At 44.9% G+C, this 17,725-nt stretch overlaps 1 protein-coding gene across 2 annotated transcripts in view; it reads right to left on the bottom strand.

The window, feature by feature from the left end:
* Positions 1-17,725, bottom strand: part of RTTN (rotatin) — a 978,768-nt gene that overhangs the window by 724,207 nt on the left and 236,836 nt on the right. For both annotated transcript variants that reach the window (XM_069219896.1, XM_069219897.1), the window contains exons 13-14: positions 17,164-17,276; positions 12,487-12,613 (exon numbers count right to left, since the gene is read on the bottom strand). In XM_069219896.1, the coding sequence (XP_069075997.1) occupies positions 12,487-12,613; positions 17,164-17,276 (240 nt within the window). The remainder of the gene's footprint in view (positions 1-12,486; positions 12,614-17,163; positions 17,277-17,725) is intronic.

Here is a 17,725-nt window from a genome sequence, read left to right as displayed (position 1 = left end):
AAAAGTCCTTTCATGAATTGTTTGAGTATCCTTGCGTGAGGAATGTCTGTATCTGGATATTGCTGCAAAATGAACTTTCATGGATGCCTTTACCAAACCTGAACAAGCCAGAGAGAGAAGATAAGGCAATATTTGCTCCAGTTACACTTCCAGCAGATGCAGACTGGATTTTTGACAGCATAAACAGAATCTTTTCAATTTCCATCTGAAGGATTTGTTAGTTGATTCAGCCCTTGCTCTTGCACGCATAGCCATGTATTCTTGAGGCATATTCATATTTTTTAGTTCATGGAATTCAGGAACCATGCCTGGGTTCAGATGTAGAACTTGGACCTTGTTGATTGGCAGCAGGGTACCCTTGGTCTGAAGATGAACAGTCTTGGACTCAGACAGCAGGAGGAACCTGTATTCCCTGGGCACCTGGGAGCGATTAGGATCAATTGGCACCTCTCCATTCTCATCTTGCAGATGACTGTTGGTATCATGGGGATGGGTGGGGAACGAGTATGCATATTATCCAGATTCTCATATCAAAAAAGCATTCCCCTACGATACTGGGAGTGGGTGCTGACTTGCGTAAAAGCGCCATTTGTTGTTCACGTTCTTGGCGAAGAGGCCTAATTGAGGTTTTCCGCCGAAGTTGAAAAACTTTGTTTAGTTCCTCACTGTTCAACTCCAATTCGTGGCAGCTCTCTAAGGATCTTCTGAGCTTGACTGCCAGAGTACTGCTGCTCCTGCTACATGCTCAGCCTTTAAAGTAATTTTGTGAGTTGTCAGCCAGTGCAATATCTTGTGAGCTTCCCGGGAGGCAGCCAGCAACCTTGTACCTCCTTGCTTGTTTATGTAATGCATGCTGGTCATATTGTCTGTACGTACCAATACTGAAGGCCCGTGTATGCAATGTAAGAAAGCCTGGAGGATAAGAAAAATATATTTGAGTTCAAAGTGGTTTATATGCATGGACTTTTGCGTGGCTGACCATTTTCTTTGGATTTTCAGGTCCTGGATGTGACCGCCCTAACCCTACAGAGAGTCGTCCAGAGAGTCATTCATCTTTAAGGTGAAGTCCGGTATTAGAGGCAAAACCATGAGACCCTTGGGGATATGAAGAGTGCGCAACCACCACCTCAAAGCTTGGACCTTTTATTTTGATGAGGTTGTCGATTTATTTTTTCGTCTGAATCCACTGGTGTTGCTAAAGTCTTATTTTCAGGCGTGCTAACAGGACAAAATGTATTGCTGATTATATCATTCCTAGCAATTACTTGCACTGAAATTGAATTTCCTTTGGAAATCTTGAGGGCCAATTGAATTAATTTTTGCTGTTCTGCCAGGGAAAGAAATGCTTGGTGTTGCATGGTTTGTAGTATTAAGCCTAGAAACATTATCTTCTGTGGTGGAACAAGAGATGACTTGTGAGGATTTAGTGAGTCCTAGCTTGTGAAACAATGCAATACAAGCCTGTGTTGCTTGCATAGGTGTTTGTGTCATCCAGGTAGGGGAATACCTGATGACTGTTTTCTGAGGACAGCTGCAATTGGAGCAAGGCAGTTGGTGAAAATGCAGGGAGCTGATTTGAGGCCAAATGGGAGGACTCTGAACTGAAAATGGGGGACAGCTACTGAAAAGCAGAGGTATTTGTGATGCTTTGTATGTTTGGGAATGTTGAAATGTGCATCCGGCAAATCGAGTGTTGTCATGTAATCTATGTGGTTCCAGAGATGCAGGATACCTGATAAGAGTGACAATGCAGAATGTTTGTTTCCTTAGGAATTTGTTGAGCCTTCTAAGATCCAAATGAGTCTCCACTCTCCTGATATGTTTTTTTTGACGAGGAAAAAACAAGAGTAGAAACTTGTACCCATCTGATTGAAGAGTACATATTCCATTGCACCCTTGAGAGGGATAATTAAGACCTCTTTCCATGAAACTGAGGGAGTGAGCACCTTTTGGTGGCACGTTTGCAGGTCTCTGTACAAACTAAGGGGTATGACCACAGGTGACCAGATTAAGTAGCCAATAGTCTGTAGTTATTTCCTGCAATTGGTGCAGATGGTTCCAGATGTTCACACCCAACGGTTGAGGGCACGAGAGGGTAGATGGCACCTGGTCGAGGTCACTGCTTTCGGAAGACGTCTCTGGATTCGGTGGTTTGCTTGCGTCACACAGCCTGTTTGGTGTAGGCCATTGATGGTGGCTGATGGGACAGCTGCTGTTGGTATATAGATTTGTATTGAGAGTGAAGGGGTTGGTGTAGTTGGTAACGATGGAAACTTCCCCTCTAGGTAGAGAAACCTCTACCACAAGCTCCTCGAAAGGGCAATATACAGAACTACAATGCGCCCAGCAATTGTGCAGTGTCCGTATCAGCTTTGATGGAGTGTAAGGCATCATCTATATGTCTGCCAAATAAAGTCTTGCCATCTTATGACATCTCCAATATTTTCAACTGTACCTCTGCCCTAAAGAATGAAGATTTTGGGTAGCCTTGCCTATGTAGCACTGCTTCTCCTGCCATTTGCTGTAAGCAAGTGGAAGTGATATCCATTCCACAGTCAATTATTTCCGATGATGTGCATTCCTGTTCTTTCATTATTTTTCTTGCCTCTTACTTCTTGTCTTCGGCACTAGATCCGTCAGGTTGGCAATGTCTAACCACATCTGTCTATCGTAATGGCCTAAGATGGCTAAAGAATTGGCTGCACAAATTGTAATGACAGACATAGTGGAGAAGCACTTTCCCGATGTTATCTAGGCACCTGCCCTCTCTGTAAAGTGGAGCTGAAATTGGGGTAGAAGGATTCCTAAAGCATAGTTGAGGAATTTGTGAGACTACCAAATTTGTCTTGGGGTGTCCTGTAAGACAAGTGGGAGAATCCTCAAAGGCCTTGTATTTTTTTGTCAACGTTAAAACCACTGCCGTCACAGTAGCTGGAGTCTGCATCAGTTTTGGAAAAATGGGTTATTGGTAAGGGCAGGTAGGTACCTACACTTAGCAACAGGCCACTAACCTCCACTAAGGTCCAGTTAGGTCTCAGTAAATTAAACCCAGCTCAACCCTTGGTAGCTTGGCAACGAGCGTCAAGGCTTAACTTAGGAGACAGAGTGTAAAGCATTCAAATATCACAAAACAGTAATTAGATAAAACACAGGAAACAGTTTAAAAATCCAAAACCAATTTATAAAAATAGTTATATTTTTATCTTTAAAATGGCACAAAAACAAATAAAATTGGATAAGGGGAACCGGAGATATGAATTTTTAAAGAATTATTGTTTTTTTTAGCGCCTAGAAACAAAAAGCGCCAATCGGGTCATCTGGTTGCACCTCAACCAGGGCAAAGTCAAAGTTTAAGACCAACCGCGATGGAGCCCTGCTCGGCTACAGGCCGCGGAAGGCCTCGGTTAAAAGTTTACCTTCACACTTAGGGCCTGATTACAACTTTGGAGGAGGTGTTAATCCATCCCAAATGTGACGGATATACCACCAGCCGTATTACGAGTTCCATAGGATATAATGGACTCGTAATACGGCTGGTGGTATATCCGTCACGTTTGGGACGGATTAACACCTTACTCCAAAGTTGTAATCAGATCCTGAGTCTTTTTTTCGAAGATTTTCTTCAGCGGGACAAACCTGCCAGTCCAATCCGACCGCCAGGAGCCCTTCTCCGGATACGTGATGCGGGAATCCTCAGTGGAGATTTTTACCTTCGGACTTAGTCGTTTTTTCGATGTGAAAATCCTTCAACCGGGGTAAACCTGGATCTTGATCCGACATCCCTGGAGCCCTCCTCTGATACGCTGGCTGGGAGGTCCCGGTCAACTTTTTACCTTCGGACTTAGTCTCTTTTTCTGAGATTTTCTTTACCAGGATGAACCAGCAAATCAGGCCGGGTCGCGGTTGAGGCAAGCCGGCTAGAGTTGCTGCGGCGGGTCGGTCCCCCATGGAGCTTTTTTTCAAAACATCTCCAAACTTCTGGGGCTTCTCCCAGATGTCCTTTTAAGGTTCTTTAGAGGTCCACAGCTCACCCCAAGGGTCCAGAAGTTCTGAGATGGTCCTTGGGGGGTGCGGATTATAACTCCCAGAATGCACCTGGCGCAAACTCAGTTTTGGCCACTGGACAGTGGTTAGCTGGTCGCTTTCTTCAGGAGTTGGTGCAGGGGACTCTGGTTAGCTATTTTTCACCTGTAGCAAACAGGGAGTCCCTCCTTGAACCAGTTGAAGCCAGGCAAAGTCCTTCTTGTGGTGAAGCCCAGGTGTGCAGCTGGTGCAGTCCTTCTGAGTGCAGTTCCAGGTGCAGGCCAGGGGTCCAGCAGGGCAGTCCTTCTTCTTCTGTAGTTCGTCCTTGTTGGATGTGGTAGGGAACTGAGGTGTGGGTGCAGGTCTGCCACTTTTATCCTTGCTCCTGGATAAAAAGCAGGGGGGTCCTGGTTCTCCAATCAGGCACAGGGTCCTTCCCCCTGTGATGACCACTTCCTGGGAAGTGTGGCAAAAATCAATCCCAGTAGGCAACATTCTCCAAAAATCCATCATGGCTGAATCTGATTTTTGGAGGTTACATCTGGCTGAGCCCACCCACTGGTGTGGCTAAAAATCATAAACACACCCCTCTCCTGCCCTCTCCTAATCTAATCAAGGGGGCACCTAGTTGTCTGGGATTGCAGGATGTGGGGGTGTTGCTGGTTGCTCCAAATGTCCTTCTCTGCCTTTGAAGACCAGTTTGGCAGCCCTCCCCCTTCCTGCATCACCATCTGCTGAGGGGAGATTCCCTCCCACAGGCACGTTCCTTTGTGTGAAGCCAGGCCACTTCACACCTCATCAAGGCAGCCTGGCCAGGCTGCTAGAGGCTGGCCAATCGGAGCACAGCAGCAAAAAACAATGCAGGACTGAAATTGGCAACTTTTCAGGTAAAGTTTAAAACTCTTTAACTGAACAAGTTATATTAAATCCAACAAATGGAAGTTGTGGGATTTATTACAACAATTAATTTGATACCAAACTCTTGGTATCCATCATATAAGGGGACTTTAAAAATTAAAATAAAGTCTCCTCATTCTAGCCTATGAAGGCCATTTACTACAATGAGGGAAAAACAAATTTGGCTGTTTTACCTCACCATGGCTTATAAAACCATTTTTATAAGGTCCCTGCTTATAGTTACATGGCACCCAGCCCTAGAGGCACATAGGGCACACCTTAGGGGTGACTTATATGTAACAATAAGGTAGTTTAAGACTTTAGAACTACTTTTAATTCCAAAGTCGAATTTGCTTATAACTTTAATTTAAAAGCAGCCAGCAAGGCAGGCCTGCCTTTAAAATGACACTGGGCACCTCAGCAGGGCCCCTATGGGTGCACTACCTATACTGTGGTCCCTAAACCTACATGCCCTACCATATACTAGGGACTTATAGGTAGGTTAACTTAGCCAATTATAATTAGCCTAATTTGCATATTGATTTTACACAGAGCACAGGCCCTGGGACTGGTTAGCAGTACCAGGGCACCATCAGAGTCAGGAAAACACCAGCAAAAAGGGAAAAATGGGGGCAAAAAGTTAGGGGGCCTCTGCAATCAGCCCTGTTTTCTCACACAAGCCCCCAGCCCACATGCCCAGGAGACTCAGCCCAACCCTGGGAGAGTCTTCCTGGCTTGTTAGGCGAGGAAGACAGTGAAGAAAACTGGCTGTCCCTTTGCAGGGCCTACTCTGCCTTACATCCTCCTGCCATGGTCACTCCCTCTGGGTAGTGAAGCCATCCCAACAGTGAAAGGACCCATCTCAAACTAAAACTTCCCTCTAGGTGTGTCTTCCTCCTCTCTCTCTGCCAACTTGGGTAGTGAGGTGGCCACCTCTCCTAATCCTATCTCTGCTAGGGCAACACCTAGCTTACCCAAAGAGGTCACCCAACACTTGAGCAACCCCACCATGACCAACAGGGTCAGGGGGCCTACTTTGCTTTTGGCCCTGGGGTCTGCCTCCCAGGCTAAGTGCAGTGCTGCCAGGAAGGCTAACACCCAGCAGAGGCTACTGACAGCTGTCAGTACCCAGAACCACACCCTAAGCTCTCCACTGACAGGTGGCTGAGCTGCTTTAGGGGCAACTGTGGGGTCCTGGCAGCCCTCTTGCTGCCTAGAGTTGGGGGCTTCCACCTCCTGTGGCAGACACCCTCCTTCCACTCTCCCTTCTGTCAGTGCAGGGGCAACACCCTGCATCTGGACAGCTGCCTGACTACTCAGGACTTCCTTGGGGTCAGGTGAGGCCTCACCAGTGCCAACTCTGCCCCCCCCCCTACTGGGGCAGAAGGCCTTTGGCTCCCTGGAACTCTCTTTAAGAGTGGCCTACCCTTCCTTTTCTTTCCTTTTCTAGGGGACCCCTGTCTCCTAACTGTAGGTACTGACTCCCCAGGACTTTGGGTTGGGGGGGGTGCCCTGGGCGACCGCCCCATCTGGGACCAGACTCACCTCTGGGAGGTCATTGCCCAGGATACAATCTAGGGGGAGGTCAGCACTGACTACCACCCTAAACCAGTCAAGGATACCCTCCCTCTCTAGGGGCACTATGGCTACAGGTTTGGAGGTGACCTCCCCTGTGGCTATCCTGACTTTCCTGGTCTCTCCTGGGACATACATGTCTGGGGTCACTAACCGGTCACTCACCATAGTGTGACTGGCACAGGTGTCTCAAGCCAGTGGTAGGGATCCCATTCACCTGAATGAGGTGGAAGTGCCTACTCCCACCCTCAAGGATCACCAGCTTACCATCTGGTCCTGTCTCCCAGCTCAATGCTAGGAGGACTTCATCATCCAAGGAGTCCTCCTCCATGGCTACACTGGACAGCCCAGTGCTAACCACCTTCTTTGGACAGGCTGCATCTCCTCTGGAGTGACCTGTCTGCTGACAGTCAAAGCAAGCCTTACTGTCCAAGAGCTTTTTTTAACCCTGGGTCTCCCTGGCTCTGCTGGTCAGAGTGGGAGTGGGATTTACTCTCCTCCGTCTTAGGGTTCTGGGGTACAGAGGGAGTCTCTGTGGTGGGCTTACCACCTCCCTCCTTAGGTTTTTGGGGACCTGACCCCCCCACCCCCTTCTTGGAGTCTCCCACCTGGGGCTTGACAACCACCCTGGTTCTCAACCACTCATCAGCTGCCTCCCCCAGCTCTAGATGCTGGCGTAACCTTTTTTGGGTACAATTGGTCAAGATGTGCTCTCTCATGATCAGATTGTATAACCCCTCATAAGTATTTACTTTGTTACCAACAATCCAGCCCTCTAGTGCCTTAATTGGGGTGTCTACAAAGTCAACCCAAGACTGGGTACTGACCTTCTGGGTGTCCCTGAACTTCATTCTATACTGCTCTGGGGTCAGACCAAACTTCTTGGCTAAGCACCTCTTCATAATAGGGTATGAATCTGCCTCCTCCCCCCTTAAGGTCAGAAGCCTATCCCTACCTGAGTTGGGGACCAACTACCACAAAAGGGAACCCCAGTACTGAGGCTTAACCGTTCCCATTTGGAGTGCCCTCTCAAAGGCCTCCAACCACTTGTCTATATCATCCCCCTCTACATAAGCAGGAACCACCTCCTTGGGTAATCTGGGGCAAACCCCCCACCCATGGACACCTAAACTTCTCTGTCGCTGCCACCATCTCTTTTCTCTCTCTTTGCCCACTTTTTCTTTTCTAGGGCCAGCTTCTCTGCCTCCAAAGCTATGAATGCTAGCTGGGCCTCCAGCTCTCTTTTTCTGAGGGACAGGTTCTCTCCTCCTGAAGGGACCCCCTTCCCCCAAATATCTTTGGGTCTTCCCCTAGTGACTGTATGTAATGAGGACCGGTCTTCCTCATCCTCACTTAGGCTCAGATGCCCTCCCTCCCCTGAGTGATTAGAGCTAGCATCCCCCCTACTTCTCCCTCCTCTGGAGCTTCGTTTGAGTCTACCTCTTGGGCCTCAGCCCATGCGGTCAGGGATTTGATCAGGACATGCTTCCTGAGGTCAGTGGTTGCAGGCAACCCTCTTTCAGTACACAACCCCCTAAGCTGGACTACTGTCAGTGTGGGTAGGCTAGCCAGATCGAGCTCCATGGTTCCCTATTTTTGTGTCAACAAAAACGTTTTGCAAAAATTGGAAACAAGAATTTAGAAAAATCACAACAATTCAATAATTGAAATTAATCCACAATGAAAATGTAATACAATTTTTGCACCAGGACAATTTAAAGGATTTTTAATTTGTTTTACTTAAAACTGTAACGTGATACTGAACACAAGTACAGGATCCCACCACTGCTCACCAAAAATGTTGGAAAATGGGTTATTGGTAAGGGCAGGTAGGTACCTACACTTAGCAACAGGCCACTAACCTCCACTAAGGCCCAGTTAGGTCTCAGTAAATTAAACCCAGCTCAACCCTTGGTAGCTTGGCAACGAGCGTCAAGGCTTAACTTAGGAGACAGAGTGTAAAGCATTCAAATATCACAAAACAGTAATTAAATATAACAAAGGAAACAGTTTAAAAATCCAAAACCAATTTATAAAACTAGATTATATTTTTATCTTTAAAATGACACAAAAACAAATAAAATTGGTTAAGGGGAACCAGAGATATACATTTTTAAAGAATTATTGTTTTTTTAGCGCCTAGAAACAAAAAGCGACAATCTGGTCATCTGGTTGCACCTCGACTGGGGCAAAGTCAAAGTTTAAGGCCGACCGGGATGGAGACCTGCTCTGCTACAGGCCGCGGAAGGCCTCGGTTAAAAGTTTACCTTCACACTTAGTCTTTTTTCCGAAGATTTTCTTCAGCGGGACAAACCTGCCAGTCCAATCCGACCTCCTGGAGCCCTTCTCCGGATACGCGATGCGGGAATCCTCAGTGGAGATTTTTACCTTCGGACTTAGTCGTTTTTTCGAGGTGAAAATCCTTCAACCGGGGTAAACCTGGATCTTGATCCAAAGTCCCTAGAGCCCTCCTCGGATACGCTGGCTGGGAGGTCCCGGTCAACTTTTTACCTTCGGACTTAGTCTCTTTTTCGGAGATCTTCTTTACCGGGACGAACCAGCAAATGAGGCTGGGTTGGGGTTGAGGCAAGCCGGCTAGAGTTGCCGCGGTGGGTCGGTCCCCCTATGGAGCTTTTTTTTTTTTAAACTTCTCCAAACTTCTGGGGCTTCTCCCAGATATCCTTTTAAGGTTCTTTTGAGGTCCACAGCTCACCCCAAGGGTCCAGAAGTTCTGAGATGGTCCTTGGGGGGGGGGGGGGGGGGGGTGGACTACAACTCCCAGAATGCACCTGGCACAAACTCCTTTCTGGCCTTTGGACAGTGGTTAGCTGGTCGCTTTCTTCAGGAGTTGGTGCAGGGGACTCTGGTTAGCTATTTTTCACCTGTAGCAAACTGGGAGTCCCTCCTTGAACCAGTTGAAGCCAGGCAAAGTCCTTCTTGTGGTGAAGCCCAGGTGTGCAGCTGGTGCAGTCCTTCTGAGTGCAGTTCCAGGTGCAGGCCAGGGGTCCAGCAGGGCAGTCCTTCTTCTTCTGTAGTTCTTCCTTGTTGGATGTGGTAGGGAACTGAGGTGTGGGTGCAGGTCTGCCACTTTTATCCTTGCTCCTGGATAAAAAGCAGGGGGGTCCTGGTTCTCCAATCAGGCACAGGGTCCTTCCCCCTGTGATGACCACTTCCTGGGAAGTGTGGCAAAAATCAATCCCAGTAGGCAACATTCTCCAAAAATCCATCATGGCTGAATCTGATTTTTGGAGGCTACATCTGGCTGAGCCCACCCACTGGTGTGGCTAAAAATCATAAACACACCCCTCTCCTGCCCTCTCCTAATTTAATCAAGGGGGCACCTAGTTGTCTGGGGTTGCAGGATGTGGGGGTGTTGCTGGTTGCTCCAAATGTCCTTCTCTGCCTTTGAAGACCAGTTTGGCAGCCCTCCCCCTTCCTGCCTCACCATCTGCTGAGGGGAGATTCCCTCCCACAGCAGCTAGCAAGGCAGGCCTGCCTTTAAACTGACAATGGGCACCTCAACAGGGCACCTATGGGTGCACTACCTATACTGTGGTCCCTAAACCTACATGCCCTACCATATACTAGGGACTTATAGGTAGGTTAACTTAGCCAATTATAATTAGCCTAATTTGCATATTGATTTCACACAGAGCACAGGCCCTGGGACTGGTTAGCAGTACCCAGGGCACCATCAGAGTTAGGAAAACACCAGCAAAAAGTGAAAAATGGGGGCAAAAAGTTAGGGGGCCTCTGCAATCAGCCCTGTTTTCTCACAATCAGCTTCATACCTTCTTCTTAAATATGATCAATTATTGGGAGAGCCCAAACAGACTTTCATGCCTGTTCCTTAAAGTCATAAAGGAAGCAATTCAAATTCAGAAAATTCAATGCTCGCTGTAGCTCTTTTCATGAAATTATGGAAGCCCCGAATGTCCTCAGAAGGGGAATCTGAGGGAGATTGTGAAGGTGGTGACGGAAAAGGGATCAGGTAGCCATCCCTCTTATGCGGGATGGAGGTTCTGGGTAGTCATGATAGTATGCATATTGTTGCTTGGCTTGCGGACTGCAATAATGGCCATAATAGGATTGTTCCCCTTCCTCACAGAATTCATCCTGATATTTGACCCATAGTTCAGATGGGCTATGTGCGAGGCCAAACGGGCCTTTATCCTCCGAATCCTCCAGATCTAGGGGGGTGGCTAGGCTAGGAGGATATGTGAAACTTTGCTGGGTGAGGTCTCTTGAGTCTGAAGAAAGTCTTTGTTACTTTAATGAATGTCGACGGTGTCGTCTACATCGGCGAGGGAAGATGAGCATGCGTTGATGGCATGCTCATCACTGATGCTGGCACAGTCTACGGCGGGCTCGTCGACAGTGGTGCCATAGTCAACGATGGCCGCATTGACAGCGGAGTCATTGTTTAATTCTTCGTCAACAACAATATCTTCGGAGACGGGATCGAAGCGTCCATGACTGAGATTGATGTCATTGTCAATGGTCTTGTTGATGAGACAGTGGTAACCGTTGTTGTAGTTGGAGTCGGCGATGCGGTCAGTCGGCAAAGACCTTGTTGACTCCATTCTCATATGAGTCTTAGGCTTTGCCGTTGATGGCTCTGATGAAGAGGAATGAGGAAAGTCTCAGGACTTTGTAGCTGAAGCAGTATGCTCAGAAGCAGCATTTTTTTTTAGGAGAATTTTGATGTTTAAAAATTTTTCTGTGTATGCTTCAGAGACCCATGATGAGAGTTTTTTTGCTGCTTCCTTCCTTACGCAGAGGTCACCAGGTCTTGGGACCTTGCAAGACTTGACAGAGGTATCACTGTCCTCATCTGAGGATGGATTATCTTGTAACTTGACTTTTTGTAGGCACAAAAACAGTCTTGCCTCTCTCTCAGCTGCAATAGAGGCGGTCCTTATGTGGGTCATTCACATGTAATCTCTCCCCCCCCCCCCCCCCACATAATTTGCAAGGTCTAAAGAGTCCTTCCTGGAAGTATCAGACATTTTCGTTTTTAAAGCTGGAATTGAGAAAATCCTGAGCAGAGCTCATGGACAGTCCCTTCACACAACATGCAGCAGAAAATCTGAGAGACTGGGGCTTCCATAGTGAGGGTTGTTAAGGGTGCTGTTGCCTGATTGGTTGGACTTTTGATCGTTTCAAATGACAATAAGCGGTAGAACTGAATGCACTTTAACACTGTTTTATACATTACATTTCTGTATACTGCTATTTACTGGTACCATGGGACTCCCACTTCGACGACAGGGAATGATTCAAGCATGTGAAACTATAAAAGATCCAATACTGGAGAGCTATATTTAAAATTCTATTAATCTCAGAAGACTCCCTATTGAAGAATATTAAAAGAAGGTATGCACCGCATAATCATTTGATAATGTTCTGAATGTAGAAAAATAAATTACACTGGTTTTGATTAAAGGTTATTGGTTAATGTTAGGGTACTCGGTCCAAGGGCAGAAAATGATCCAATTAATACATTTCAGAAAATAGAGATGCACGTGTATTAATTCTTGAAATTAAGCATCCAGACAGTACAGTCATGTTAGAAAACAGGGAGAAGGAATGAATGACATGCTATTTACTAAGTACCACAACAGATATCAACACATACTAAAGGAAAGCATTAACCGCCATTTCAACTGAATATGTTGTAAGAAATGTGCATAATTTTGTGAAGTCGCTACTGACAAAAAAATAGTACACTGATGATTAAAAAACAAAACCAAAATGAGAATGGAATGACAGAAAAATGAAATAGGCATATGTGGAGATAAGAAATACATTGTTCTATGCTAGATTTGTTCAACTTAAGGTTTCAAATCTACTACTCTTTTAAAAGGTATAGACTATTTTGTTTCCTGTTTTATTTGCCAATTTGGAATGGAGACAGCAAAACAAAAGTGACAGTCACTCTGGTGCTACATGCCTAGTAGCAATTTAGGTATATAATGTTGCAAACCTTACCTTCACAGTATCCAAACAGCACCGATAAACTTCCCTTTTCACAGATGACACAGAATGTGACAGTAACCGAAGGAACACTTTTTGACTCCCAGCCAGCAGAGATGTGGTCGCCTGTGCAGATTTCCAACTAAAACGAGGTGGCATAGAGATGTTAAAATTCAATATTAGTGGACATTTGTGTGAAGAATATGCAAAGTGAGTCTCTAATCGTTAATTATTATAAAAAGGTAAAATAGCCAAGTGTTTGCACTCAAGGCACAGATCATCAGTTGTAAAATACCAAGTAAGATTTTGTTTCAGAAAAATGCTGGAAGCTTCTAAACACAGACAGGGGTTGTCTCTATTTGACCAGGAAAGTGTGGGAATAAGGGAGTCTTGTTTCCGGGCTTGATGGAGCCACTGCCAAAGAGTCCAGCATATTTTTAACCATTTGCTTTAAGAAAGAAAACAAGTGGAAGGAGAAGGGGAAATGGTCATGAAGGGGATGAGGAAGCTGGGACTTCTGAGGGCTAATGTTTACATCCACCAATTATACATCATGTCTATGCATCTTTGGGGAGCTGCTGCCCATTCAAGAGGTGGCATTCTGAGGATACCCAAGTGCAGAAGCTTGGGACTGAGATTTAGAAAGTGTTGCTGCAGATGCTAAAGCAACAAGAGGAGTAGCTTGGGGTTGTGAGAAAGGCTCATAGATAGTGTCTGCACTCTTTTGGAGAATGAAATGGGTCTGTTGGCATTCTCAGGGTGGTTTTGAAAGCAGTGTAATGGAGTGCTTGTGTCTTGAAGGGAGCAATTTGGGAGGGAACAATCTTGTTTGAAGTGCACAGACTCCTCTTCCCACATATAATTCCTGACACACTTTCCAAGAAGAGAGAACTGACAGGAATTAAGAAGGAGCTGTGACATCTGTGGAGTTTCTAGTGAAGCTTCATGTCAAATATGTGGAGAACAACCAGGCATTTTTTTTACGTAGACAAATCAAGCTGATTTTCTCAATGAAGTCCTTTGCTTCACCTCGGGATCATAACATGAGGGTTGCAGGAATTAAAAGTCAAACTGAAGTATACTACAAGTATTGTTTTCCAGATTATGGGACAAGCCTCAAGAGCCTCTATTCCTCCCTCACCTCCCGCCCGCTTGCTGTTGTGTTCTCCACTCGCTCTCCCCAACCTCTTCTTTGCTGCTTCCCCACCCAACGGCCGTTTACTGCTGGCCAACTCCACATTCCAAAAAGCGACATCACAAAATTAACATTTAAGATTTGTTAGTTATCCATCCAAGTGGAGCCCACCATCTAGGGTTAGTAAAGTAAAAGGGGTAAAAATGGCACCAAGACAAATGGTGATGCATGCGTGTGTAGAGAAGGACACCGCCATCAACATGGGCCACATTATGGCTTCCTTTTTTCTTTTTTTCGCAGCTGTTGCACAACATCAGCAAAATTGTTTAGCAAAAACAATAAGTAATAAAATGGAGACTTTTTAGTTTTGCCAATTCTGATTACCTTTGTCTACATTTTCCTCATTTGCCCTCTGACGTTACACTGTGGCTTATAGGTCTGGCCTAAAGAAATCTTTTGCTATGTCATTCACCTTGTGTAATAAAAAAAAACATAAATAAAATATACACATATATACATACGGAGCAGCTTTTGCCATCCCTCTTAATCCATTCGCCTACTGCTCCATTGCACAATGAGTCAGCCCAGTGCTTAATTTGTAAAAAATAAAAAAATAAAAATGGGGGCCCCAGGTCATGTCCAGAGGCCTGAGAAGGAGCTATTAAAGGTTCGGGTGCTGAATACTAAGTCTGTGTAATCTTGAATCCACCTCCTGACGTTTTATTCCAATACCAGACACTCCCTGCTTCTTCAGCTAAACTAATGCATGTTATTTTTCATCCCTGCTTTCTCCTTTTGTCAATGTCTTTCCGTCTTTCACTTCTGTCACCTGTCTCTCTTTTGTGCTTTTTTCTCTCTTGCTCTAGGTCAAAGTTTTTTGAGGAAAAATAAGTACTGGTCCCGCAAAGTTAGTGCCGGTGGACCCACTTGCAACCACCAGCTCAAATTAAGCACTGGTCAGCCCACTTCTGCCATTGCCTTCCTTGCACTGTGCGTGATGGCATATTCCCTGATCACTTGTGCACAACTGCCTAAAAAGAAATGTACTTGAAAGCCAGGGCTGCTGGGTCAATACTTTATCTACACTGCTGATGCTTTTCTTCTTTCCGTTCATTGCCTTTTAAGGGCTTTAATCATCCCTGCATGTTTACACTAGATCTTCAAATTACAGTAATTAAAATCCAATTGTATTATTTCTTTACATCAATAAGAATCCTTTTTCCTTCGATAGTTATTAAAGCTAAAAACATTGATTCTGTATATGTTCAAAGCACACTTCCTTTCTAGGAAGCACATATAGTCCATTAAAGTTACGGACAATAGCTCATTTAGTCTTAAACTACATGGAGTGCAGAATTATTAGGCAAGTTGTATTTTTGAGGATTAATTTTATTATTGAACAACAACCATGTTCTCAATGAACCCAAAAAACTCATTAATATCAAAGCTGAATATTTTTGGAAGTAGTTTTTAGTTTGTTTTTAGTTTTAGCTATGTTAGGGGGATATCTGTGTGTGCAGGTGACTATCACTGTGCATAATTATTAGGCAACTTAACAAAAAAAAATATATACCCATTTCAATTATTTATTATTACCAGTGAAACCAATATAACATCTCAACATTCACAAATATACATTTCTGACATTCAAAATCAAAACAAAAACAAATCAGTGACCAATATAGCCACCTTTCTTTGCAAGGACACTCAAAAGCCTGCCATCCATGGATTCTGTCAGTGTTTTGATCTGTTCACCATCAACATTGCGTGCAGCAGCAACCACAGCCTCCCAGACACTGTTCAGAGAGGTGTACTGTTTTCCCTCCTTGTAAATCTCACATTTGATGATGGACCACAGGTTCTCAATGGGGTTCAGATCAGGTGAACAAGGAGGCCATGTCATTAGATTTCCTTCTTTTATACCCTTTCTTGTCAGCCACGCTGTGGAGTACTTGGACGCGTGTGATGGAGCATTGTCCTGCATGAAAATCATGTTTTTCTTGAAGGATGCAGACTTCTTCCTGTACCACTGCTTGAAGAAGGTGTCTTCCAGGAACTGGCAGTAGGACTGGGAGTTGAGCTTGACTCCATCCTCAACCCAAAAAGGCCCCACAAGCTCATCTTTGATGATACCAGCCCAAACCAGTACTCCACCTCCACCTTGCTGGCGTCTGAGTCGGACTGGAGCTCTCTGCCCTTTACCAATCCAGCCACGGGCCCATCCATCTGGCCCATCAAGACTCACTCTCATTTCATCAGTCCATAAAACCTTAGAAAAATCAGTCTTGAGATATTTCTTGGCCTAGTCTTGACGTTTCAGCTTGTGTGTCTTGTTCAGTGGTGGTCGTCTTTCAGCCTTTCTTACCTTGGCCATGTCTCTGAGTATTGCACACCTTGTGCTTTTGGGCACTCCAGTGATGTTGCAGCTCTGAAATATGGCCAAACTGGTGGCAAGTGGCATCGTGGCAGCTGCACGCTTGACTTTTCTCAGTTCATGGGCAGTTATTTTGCGCCTTGGTTTTTCCACACGCTTCTTGCGACCCTGTTGACTATTTTGAATGAAACGCTTGATTGTTCGATGATCACGCTTCAGAAGCTTTGCAATTTTAAGAGTGCTGCATCCCTCTGCAAGATATCTCACTATTTTTGACTTTTCTGAGCCTGTCAAGTCCTTCTTTTGACCCATTTTGCCAAAGGAAAGGAAGTTGCCTAATAATTATGCACACCTGATATAGGGTGTTGATGTCATTAGACCACACCCCTTCTCATTACAGAGATGCACATCACCTAATATGCTTAATTGGTAGTAGGCTTTCGAGCCTATACAGCTTGGAGTAAGACAACATGCATAAAGAGGATGATGTGGTCAAAATACTCATTTGCCTAATAATTCTGCACTCCCTGTATGTTTATTGAAAGCATCGACAATACGTTTAGATAGTGGCAGGTTTTCTTTTTCTTTTTAATTAATAATTTTGTAACCTAGGTTTGTAGTAAAAAAAAAAAATAATAACCATCAACCTAGAATCGACCTACTGGCTTTGCCTCCAACACATGCAACTTCGGGTGCATTAGGATTCCGCCTTATAGTGACTGGGACCACAATTTGATTCCGCCCTGTAGTGACCGTGAGCACAATTTAACCAGCCTATCACCTCAGCCTTTCTAATCTCATCATGGATGGGGCAGGTGAGGTCAAGAGCCTCACTGACTGCACCAAGAGGGAGCGTAGACATAAATACATTCACCATTTTGTATGTATATTTCTTTATCATAGTATTAACATGTGTTCATAGATTCCACTGACCCAAAGGCAAATTCCTTTAGGAATAATACTGATGATTCAGTGATGTTGATGTTTATCTTGAAATGCACCTCACATATTATGTGCACGAATTAACTTAGCGGAATGAGTAACTTGTTAAACTTATAACATAGGAAAGAATTACCTAGTGCATTTCATGTGGGCATGCATGACTGCATCTAAATGTATGCACGTGTGTTCAATAAACATAATCACAAAACATTCAAATTGAAAGAAAGAAAAAGTTATTTACATGTCGGAGCAAACGTGGATGAATTCGTGAATCAAGGGATAGTGTTGATGGTACGAAAGGCTGTTCAGAGCTTGCTCCGCTAATTCTAACAATTCTGGAAGATTCTTCTCTCCCTAGAAAATATTTTAAAAAAACAGGTGTTGAATTCACAGTGAAAATAAAAGAACATCGCCTATGTTCTGGACAATTCTACCCTTAAGAGTCATTGAACAACTCTCTTCTCATGCGCAGCCTTATAATGTGCTGACTATTGAAGTACAGACAAATATTACATAGGATAATTCAGCAGCTTGTAGTAGCACTAAAGTATTTGAAAAGGCGCTCAGCTTCTTGATGCTCATAATAAATGTATTCCTTAGTATGCTCAATGCCTTGTGCTGTGCAGTCAATCTGTTCCTGTGAGTCTTTATGCAGAGAATGTTTACAAACAGAACAGGTCATTGTGCTGAGAAGAGCCTTCAATTACTGACTGACTGACAAACAGATGAATGTTGTGAGAGGCACCATACAGCCCAAGCACAGGAGGAGACGGGATCTGGCTTACAATGTGCCTCAAGCAAAG

Source organism: Pleurodeles waltl, chromosome 2_2 (genome assembly GCF_031143425.1).
Source record: "Pleurodeles waltl isolate 20211129_DDA chromosome 2_2, aPleWal1.hap1.20221129, whole genome shotgun sequence".
Taxonomy (NCBI): Eukaryota; Metazoa; Chordata; class Amphibia; order Caudata; family Salamandridae; genus Pleurodeles; species Pleurodeles waltl.
Note: the sequence above shows the minus strand (reverse complement) of the source record. Positions and strands in the feature narration are given on the sequence as shown.